We start from the raw sequence: 10,017 nt of genomic DNA, 5'->3' as shown, positions 1-10,017 counted from the left end.
ATATATATATATATATATCTCTTTCTCTCTTTGCATATGTTGCATATGCATATGCATATGTATATCTAACTAAATATTTAACCGTAGATGCTTTTAAATGAACTCAAGTGAAATGTCGGATCCACGAGCACGACTCGGTACATTTTTACAATCTCAACAGAAGATTATTACTTCGTCGAGCACATGGAACTGTGAGAGAAGTAACGGTATCGAACCTCTCATATCCCCAAACCACTCGCGACTCTGAAGAACACCGTTACTTGAAGAACTTCTCTCCGCGAGAATTTTTTTCGTTTCGCACGCAAATCTAATTGAGAACTTAATTACATTTGCTGAGTAGTGTAAAGAAGAAACGGTCAATGTTCTTCCGGTTTTCACCGAGACGCTCTGACGGATGATGATTACAAATAGCGATTCGCATTAATCCGTAGAAAATTCCTCCTTTCCGTCGTCGGATCCGTGTAGAAACGGACTGGAATCTATAATTGCTTCAATTACATATCATAGTATCATTGTTTAGCACATGCAATCAGTTAACATTTAGAAATCGCATTATTTCTTCAATGTAATATCTAACGAGTACTAGCATAACTGTAAAAAAAATTATTGCAAAATTATTGCAACTATGTATTTATAATTTTATTTTATTCTTTTTTTTTGCAAGCCACTAAAATTTTTTTTTAAATTTTGTCATAATAAATGATTAATATAATGTATTTTGTGAACTTTAATTATTTTTACGCGAGTCATTAAAATTAAATTCATGCTTTCTAATCGTCAATATTTATATCTTATCATCTATTTTTATATTTAATTTACTTGAGGAAATTAAAGATGTCTTTCAGAAATATTATTTTTGTTTGCAGACGCGTCAGTCACGAATCATCGTAATGGACGTACATCCTTACACACGGAACTGTTGTCGTCAAAAGTTAAACGCGAGCAGACACTACGCAACATTCTCACTGCAAGAAGACGACAGATTTTGAATCAACGTTTGCATGAGCCTCACCGGATTCTTTCTAGTCGTAGGCCACGACCTGGCGACATCATTTCGAAGGATCCTCAAGACGTCCTGGAAACCCAAGAGACTAGAAACGGCATTTACATCGCAAACGCTCGAACGGAGATATCGATAAAAGAGGAAATTCCACAATCATCAAGGAAGCCGATTGAAAAAATCGTTTCCTTGATCAATCTCAACGCGACGGGAGAAGAGTTGGAATCGCGAACCACGAAAATATCTAAAAACGAATCTCTATCGCCGACGACCGAGAAGATCGAAAACATCTCTTCGATCGTTTCAACGCCAGCTACCAATCAAAAATTGGGAGACGCAGAAATGCGCAAAAAGAACACCGTATCGATGCCAGAATCATTATACAATCACTTCCGGCCAGTGGAGAGTAATATTCCGGTGGAAGATATGTCGCAGTTTCTTTATTTTGGCCAGAAGCTCCAACCGGATGCGCTGAACGTCACCAGCAGCAGTAATAATTCCGTGGAGACGACATCGACGAACCCAACTTCCTCACGCAGAAGATATTCCACAAAGAGATTCACCGCGACGATCGCGACGCCAATGGAGGAAATTATGAACGAAGAGATGAATATTGCGTTGGAAACGTTAGAACGTCGAACAGTTGAGAAGAATCAAGTATCAAGAATTAAGAATACGTTCAGAAGCTCAGGCAACGGGTTATATTACCGGAAGCCAAGGCCTACGGCAGACGTTGTATCCAATATTATTCCCGGGAACGAGTCGAGCCCTGGTATCATCGGTGGCTCAGAAACAAAGAGCGAGATGAATACGGTGGATGACAAATTCCACCGCAGCGACTCGTCCGCTCACGCAGACGGAAGCCGCGATCGAGTCCCGCTAGAGAGAAAAAATGCAGCCCATGTTAGCGAGGTGAGCACGACGACCCAGATACCACGGCAATCCGATGTTGAGGCGAGGGTCATCGTGGAGAGTGAAATCGGTGCGAAACTCTCGAACAAAACGATCACGGCCTCGAATGGGATCGCCGAAAGCCTTCAGAGGATCAATGATTTTGAGAAGGACAACGAAAAGAAGAAAATCACCGAGGCAGAAGCAGGGAACGCGGAGAAATCGGAGCACAAGTTAATGAGTGTTGAGAGAACAATATCAACATCGCAGAGAGAGAGTGAGAGGTTTCGAGAGAGCGATAGCACCGAGACGATGTCGTTGGTACCATCGCGGGCGGAATCGTCGACTCTGCGGATCGTTGTGCCAGACAACAGCTTCGGGCTGTCGAGTTTCGCGATCGAGAGCGAGCGGAGCCATCGGAATACCGTTAAGCAGCAACCGGTCGTGGATCCCATCGCGGATCGACCGGTTCGCGTGTCGGCCGGCGGCGATGTCGTCTCAAAATCATCGCCATCATTGACATCGCCCTCGAAGACGGAGTCGTCCGCACCTGTCGTCGTCGTCGACTCAGATCAACAGCCGCAGGAGCAGCAGCAGCAGCATCCGCAGCAACACGTGTACGCTTATACGATAACGAATGTGACGCGATTGTTGCGCAACTATACCGGACCCGGATTAAGCGGCGAGGAAAGACGGAGGGGAGATAGCGCTGCTGGTAGCGGTGCTGAGATAACGAGCGGTGGATCGTCGCAGCGACCGCAGCAGCAGCAACCACCGCCGCCGCCGTCTTCTCCTCTTCTGCTTCCTCGTGCCGGTGATGGCGGTATAGAACTGGCACGAACGCCGACGGGACTCAGTGCTGGCGCGACCGTCGAGCCAGCCGCAGCTGTTGGTGTGTTGCCTGGTGTAGTTGACGGACTGGTGGGGGAACGATCGAGGAAAGCTGTTCCGCAACAACAACGAGGTGCAGCCGGCCAGAGAGCGACAGTTACTTGGTCCTCGTTGCATTCAGCCGCGAATAACGATAACATTGTCTCGTCGACGTCCAGATCCACCAAGTCGCTGGAGATCACAAACAGAGGTACGGTTAGGTGGAACCACACTAAGTTGCGAACCAGTGAGCAGGAGGGTGCTAATGATCGAAGATTCTTAAGAAAGAGCGCCAGCGCAGTATTAAATCAAAGATCAACTATAAGCGAAGAATCTTCGACTCTGGTGACAAGCAAGCGTCACAGAGTGTTGGCCTCTTCGAGCGCGGTGTCTCCTTCGAACGGTACTAGGAGACTGAAGTCCGGTGAAGAGAAGATCGATAGTGCTAAGGATACATTAGTGGTGAATCGATCGTCGAACGGGACACGAGTTGCGAATCGCAGGAAAATTTCGGACGATGAAGTGCCAGGTGTTGATTCTCTTCGGGAAGTTACGCGTGCCAGCAGGGTGAACGAAGTGCCAGGTGACAATAGTTTTCAAGAAACCATCGTCATGGGGATCTTAAATCAAAATTCGAGTGCTGACGAGACATTAGACGTGACCGATCCGTCTGTTCTCGTCGCGATTACGACGACGGAGCTGGAAAAGTCTCACGTTCTTGAGGAAGATATCGTTACTGTCAAGTCAAGTTTAAATGAAAGTGATATCAGGAGCAACGATCAGAAAGACGATCAAGGTATCGCGATGCTGAACAAGACCGAGAGCAACGAGAACGCAACGATAGACGGGATCGGCACGACCGTGACAGTGATTGAACAAATGGATGAAGTCGCGATTATGACGACGACGACAACAACGACGACGACGACGACAACAACGATGTCGACAGTGCCGGCTGCTCCGATTTTCCCGGTCACGCCTAGAATATTATCGGAATTGGAGAGAACCACTATCGATTCGGAAACTAACACCTTGAGACCGACGGATGCCGCCAAGGAAAACAATCTGGACCCTTCTGAGATCCAGAAGAGGTACCGAGCAAAAGATGCGACGACGACATCAACAACGACGACGACAATGATTTCGCCAATTCAGAATGACGTTCATGTAAACGAGACTTCGAGTAGAAGGTCGAAGGTCCTATCTACCTCATCGCCGCCCACGGTAACGAAGAATGGGAAACGTATGTCTGGCGAGAGATCGCCGGAAGTCAGGGCACGTAATTTATCAGACAAGTCAAAAGACAAGGATGATGTACTACCAATCATGCATCTGTATAACACGTCGGATATCTTCAACAGCAGCGGGTCGATGGACGGGTTCGCTCGAGATACGGAACAGGTGATGCTTCCAGTAGATTCCGAGCCACAAAATGATCCCGCATTGACGACAATGATCATAGGAACGATAACGACGTCGTCAACGACGAAGAAGAATCTCGAGTTAGCGACAACTGTCGATAACGCGACGAAAATTAGTGGAAGTACGTCGACCACCGTTCCTGTTCCTAAATCTAAGGAATCCACCGTTTCAACAAATTCACGAAAGGATAAACACGAGGTGAATCGTGAATCCCAGGATTCTGCTGTTCCTCCAGGATCCAAAGTTTCCTCTTTCGTAACCACGACCAACAGGACGAGGTACAAGCCTGCCTATGATCATTCGATTCTGCCGGAATACAACGGCACGATGTATCCCGGCGGGCTCAACAGGACGTTCTTCGAGACCGGCGAACCGATCTCGGTGAGCCCGCGGGAATCGATGAACATCAGTGAGGTGATATTGAAGCGGCACGACGGCGACGTGATCGCCACTCAGGAGACGGTTGCTGTGGTCGGCTACATCCTGGCCACTCTTGTCGTCTTTCCCATCGCCGTCGGCGTCGGGCTCATTCTCAGAAGACTGATACTTAGGAATCGTAAGGTGAGCGAGGTTTCGAGGTCGCTTAGCATGCCAGCATTGCGATCGATTTAGCTTAGATCGGGATTAGAAAGTATGCGCGAATCGCCATGCTCTAGATCGATTTGTGATATTTCGTCTTTCTCTTTCTCGAGATGAAGTCTCACATTGTGATCGGAGAACTGGTAAACATGATTTGAATCCGTTTATAAATATCAAAAACACGTGATTGTGAGAGAAATATTTAGGAAAGCTTTGTGGATACACACTGGATTTATATTAAATATGATATTTCAATAGAAAAGTACTGAGAATAGTAATGCGTAATTTTTATAATTGCCAAATGTGTGAAATTTTTTCAACAATTTATTGATTTCAAATAAATATTTTTAAAAATAATGTAACGTAAAAATTATGTTTTTGAAATTAGATATCTGTTATTTATTTAAACTCAAGTAATCTTCAAATAATTTCAATTCTTCAGTTCAATTCTTTTGTAATTCTATTGTATTTAATAAATTTAATTAATTGTTGGACATTAAAAGACGGATAATTGTTTCCAAAATTTGCAAAGAAAAAAGTTGAGAGAAGAAAAAATTTAGATTAATTCAAAGTTAATTATCGAATTAAATGTTTAATTACTAAACATGAGCAAAATCTTCTCAATTCCATTAATTATTTTATTGATTGAACTGAAGATTTTTTATAAGCAAACTGTGTTTTTGAAATTTTTAATATCTTAATATTTATTTAAACTCAAATAATTTTCGTGCAATCTCAATTCTTCAGTTTACAGTTTTTTGTTTTGTATTTAATATAATATAAATTTAAATATTATTAAACAGAAAAAATATCACATAGATAATTGTTTTCAAAATTTTCAAAGAAAAAAAGTAGGAAAAATTGGAAACAAAAATTCAGATCGATCGAAATTTAAATTTTACGATGAATTGAACATGATTGCCTAATATTGTCTAAATAAGTAATATAATATTTCATTCTGATCTCATTCTGATGACTTATAGAACATTATAATTTAATTGGAGATCAGATCTATTCTCTCTTGAGTGTCGTTGCGATCAAGATTATCGTATTATACCAAGAAGAGGCGATGGGAGAGCGATGAAAAAGCGTCACTCTAGTTTTTAATTGATGACACGACGGGATGCTGAGACAAATTGCTGTTCGTAGGACAGTGCCACTTACATACCATTACGCTGCATGACTAGGATTATCATAGCGAGTTTATCGTACGGCTATTTGGTTAGCAACGTTTGTTATATCGCAGTAGAATCGTGCTAACATTTTGATAATTAACGCACATCGACCGCATTTGAATCGCTGCTATTATGGACTATTAGATAATCTAAATCGCTAATCTCATAATTATTAGAAAGTATCGTCTTGAATAGCTATTGTAAAACGGGTTTTAAAGAATCCTCTGAAGCTGATGCCAAAATCTGTAACGCAATTATTATGTCTTACTGACTGAGTCTGTGAGACACACATTTAATTTATGTTAATTAAAGCAAACTATTAAAAAGGCATCAATTAAAAAGCACTAGTTTTAAGAAATCAAAGTAACATAACTCATATAAAAAGAATTAATATACATTTACGAAAAAACCGATTTAATTATAAGATCTAGCATTTTATTGGAACTGAAAATAATATTGTTGAATTATCAAAATAATTATGTTGGAAGTTAAAAAATAATGAGCAAAAATTTTTTTTAATATTCTATCAATTACTTGAATTTCGAACATAATTATTTTGCCACATTATCACGGCCGTGACTTCGTCGTAAATGAATATCAAACGCGGTCATCGCGTATAATAATAATTCCTTCGCGAAGGCTAGCTTTGTGGTGATTCATGAAATGGTTAACTATTCCTTCTCTCTTCCCCTCCCCAGCAATTACTACAAGTTCATTGTATGCAGAATAATCTCAGGATGTTTCGAGCACAGTATCATCAGACGAAGCGTGGCGTATTAGTAAATGAGAAGATGAACGCGAACGTTGAATAATACGAAAATTGTTCGACTCATTATCTATGATAATTCTTTTTCCGTGGAATTTTCCTCGCATAGTCAACAAGAAGGTTGCGTCGAAGGTCGAATATCTTCTCGTGCGAGCCTCATCAACACAATCGTGTCTGAAAATAAGGATATTTGTGTAATTATTAATAATTACATCAATAATGTACTTCTCAATTAGATATCTCGTGAATTTATACTTTAATATTTACTCTTTACAGCGTTCCTTGAGGAACCACATTTCTAGTCTATATTGCAGTTTTTTAATTGCGAAAATTCCGTTTCTTGTCTTGATAAAAACAATTTTCTATTATAACATTTTCTATTATAGGTCTTAATTGCGGAAATTCCATTTCTTGCGAATAAGTGTCAACAATCTTTTTGGCGTCAGAAATGATAGCAGAATTAATAGCGCAGACCACAAAATTTCCGGAAATGACATAAGCGAAATGCTTTCATGCCTGCGAGACGTTCATAAATAATAACGGGGGCATAAATTTAAATTTAACCTGACAGTCATGGAAATAAATCTGAATGGCGGTACAAAGATTTGCGTGGATGGTAAAAAAAGGAGCAAATGAAGGGAGAAGGGAGAAAGGATGAGTACAGGGGCCATATAAATAAGCGAGACCGTTTTCGGGCTTGCCAAGTTAGTTCAGATGAGCTCGATGCTAAACTCGGGTGTGCTGTGTTCTTCTAGATTGAAATTTCACCGTTCGACAGGCAAACCGATCCGTTTTCCTGATGATTCTCGTATGACATAAGCGACTCTATATAGATGCTCTTCTTTAAAATAATCTGTGCATGATAATACGTTGCATAATTATAATCAAATATGATTGGTGTAGAGAAAAACTCTTCATAATTTGTAGAAAAAAGTAACAGTAACATTACATCAATATTATGATTTTCTACTCAACAATTGCCATGTATAATATATGTTAAATTACATTTATATTATTGGAGTGGAAAATTACAACATTGATTGTTACTGTTAGTTTGTGCTCTGCAGGAAGCAAATTATTCTCTTTATTACTATTAAAAATACTCCAGTGCAATTTAGTTAATTTCATTCTTGAAAGCTACGAAGATATAATTGGTCATCATTTTTGCATTATTTGCATGCATCTGATTGACTTTGTAAAAAAACGACGTATATTTGCATGGAATCGTAATATGTTTGTCTAACTTTATTTCGACAATATTATTCGTGGAAATACTCACAGGATACCTCAATTTATCCCGCTGATCTTTATTGCCACGCGGCATTGCGTCTCCCAATTAAACGGAAGTGACGACCGATTCAAGTGGCTCGCCGATGCGCGAGCGAGCGGCATGTTGCACATACGTTGCGCTGACGTTGATTTGCTTATGCAGGTGCTCGAGGAGTCGGACACGTCATCGGAGATAAGCTGCAGGAAGGACGCTCTTAATCTCGAAAACGGCGACTTCAAGACGTCCATCGAGAAGGCGATCACGAAACTACCGAGGATACAGCACTTGGTGAGAAATTAACAAACACTCTCAAATATTTAATGCGACAGCAGTCACGTAGTAATTGTTTGCACAGCTTTTCGACGCGTTCGTCACATAGTGTGAATTTTTTCAATTAAATTGTACTTTATTTAATTCAGTGACCACGCAAAAAGATATTTGGGCTAAATAACTTGTACGTGTATCCTAATATCAAAATTAATTTTATTTATATTTTATAAATTATTTATTCAGATAAAAAGAATGGAGACAGTTGTTAAATTACATTAATAAAAATGATTTTATTTACAAATCAAATTAATTTGATAAATAATTGTATATAATATATTTTAAATAAAATCAATTTTACTAGTATAATTTAATTAATAGCTGTCTGTTCGTTTTTTATTTGAAGAAATAATTTGCATAAATATTCAGAGCGAATTATTGCATACGATACATAATAATATATTGATTTCGTCACGCGTTTTTCGCGTATAGGAAAATCGCATTATGCAGAGACACGTCAATGGAAAATCTCGGAAGTTCATTTCTTAACATGAAAGAAATTTACGTCAGCAATAGACGCGAGACAGATTAATTCCAGATAACGCGACGTATCGAATGTTCACTCCCATGCATGTCAATTAGCAGCATTTTTAGGCAATTCTTAACTGCAGTTTAATCTTCATCTCTCCACGCAGTGTCACGAAGCTGAGAAACCGCCGCCTCCGCCATCTCAAGAATCCAGATGGGAGTTTCCTAGAGATAAGCTTAGATTACAGACAGTCCTCGGGCAAGGAAACTTCGGCCAGGTGAGAAGATACTTCTTGCGGCATTCCTATAAAAAAGGCAGCCTATAATTTGCGGCTGTCGGAAAGATTTTAACGAAATACCTGAAGTCCATGCGGAAACGTAATCTTCCCGGTCAAGTTCAGCAGTTCCTTCTTCCGATATTTCCTCAGCGATTTTATCTAATCTTTTACTTGCGCAATGTTATCGACGTTGATTTCGATAATAATAACAACTTTCGACGTGTGCGATTTGAACGTCGTACTTAGTTATGAATACGATAATGGGTAGTTAGTGTAATACATTCGAATTGATTATGCAAAATTGTGAGAAAACTTGGGGAATCTATTGTGATGGAATTTTTTTTCTATTAATTAAATAATAGCACAGCGATTAGTGTTGTAATTGTTTTCTCATTGTGATTATAAATTTCCAAAGTAGTGACAATAGATATCTCTAATAACATAAAAACAAGAAAAAATTAAAATCCATAATCTTAAATTATGATTATCAATAATTATTTAGATGGAATGCATTTACAAAAATGCAAGAGTAAATTAATTGCAAATCTTAAAGAGGAACAAAATCTTTTTAAAGCTTACAATTAATAAACATTTGAAATATGATTGCATTATCAGGTATGGAAGGCCGAAGCCGACGATTTGACAGGTCATCAAGGAACGACTCGATTAGTAGCAGTGAAAACCGTTAAAGAAGGCGCTTCTGATCGAGAGAAGGAAGACTTAGATCGAGAACTCGAAATTATGAAGCAATTAGGCAGTCATCCAAATGTCGTAACACTTTTAGGTTGCTGCACCGAAGAAGGTAAGTTGTATATAACATTAATCTATTTGATATTTTTTCAATAAATACGTGATACAGAACTTAAGCATAGCTATACAAGATATAAAAGTTTGAAGTTATACAGAATGTTAAAAAAAACCCATTCAATATTTACATTTTATTATTATATATAGATACATCCTATATAATA

At 39.4% G+C, this 10,017-nt stretch overlaps 1 protein-coding gene across 1 annotated transcript in view; it reads left to right on the top strand.

Moving 5' to 3' along the window:
* The first annotated feature begins 112 nt into the window (after positions 1 to 112).
* The window catches only part of LOC108694240 (flocculation protein FLO11), a 22,783-nt gene continuing 12,878 nt past the window's right edge, over positions 113 to 10,017 (top strand). The window contains exons 1-5 of the mRNA XM_018203604.1: positions 113 to 191; positions 867 to 4,744; positions 8,136 to 8,261; positions 8,936 to 9,046; positions 9,662 to 9,848. Coding sequence (XP_018059093.1) covers positions 113 to 191; positions 867 to 4,744; positions 8,136 to 8,261; positions 8,936 to 9,046; positions 9,662 to 9,848 — 4,381 coding nt within the window. The remainder of the gene's footprint in view (positions 192 to 866; positions 4,745 to 8,135; positions 8,262 to 8,935; positions 9,047 to 9,661; positions 9,849 to 10,017) is intronic.

The sequence above is a fragment of the Atta colombica genome, unplaced genomic scaffold, assembly GCF_001594045.1.
Source record: "Atta colombica isolate Treedump-2 unplaced genomic scaffold, Acol1.0 scaffold12, whole genome shotgun sequence".
Lineage (NCBI taxonomy): Eukaryota > Metazoa > Arthropoda > Insecta > Hymenoptera > Formicidae > Atta > Atta colombica.
The sequence above is the reverse complement of the archived record's forward strand: the minus strand, read 5'-3'. Positions and strand labels throughout refer to the sequence as shown.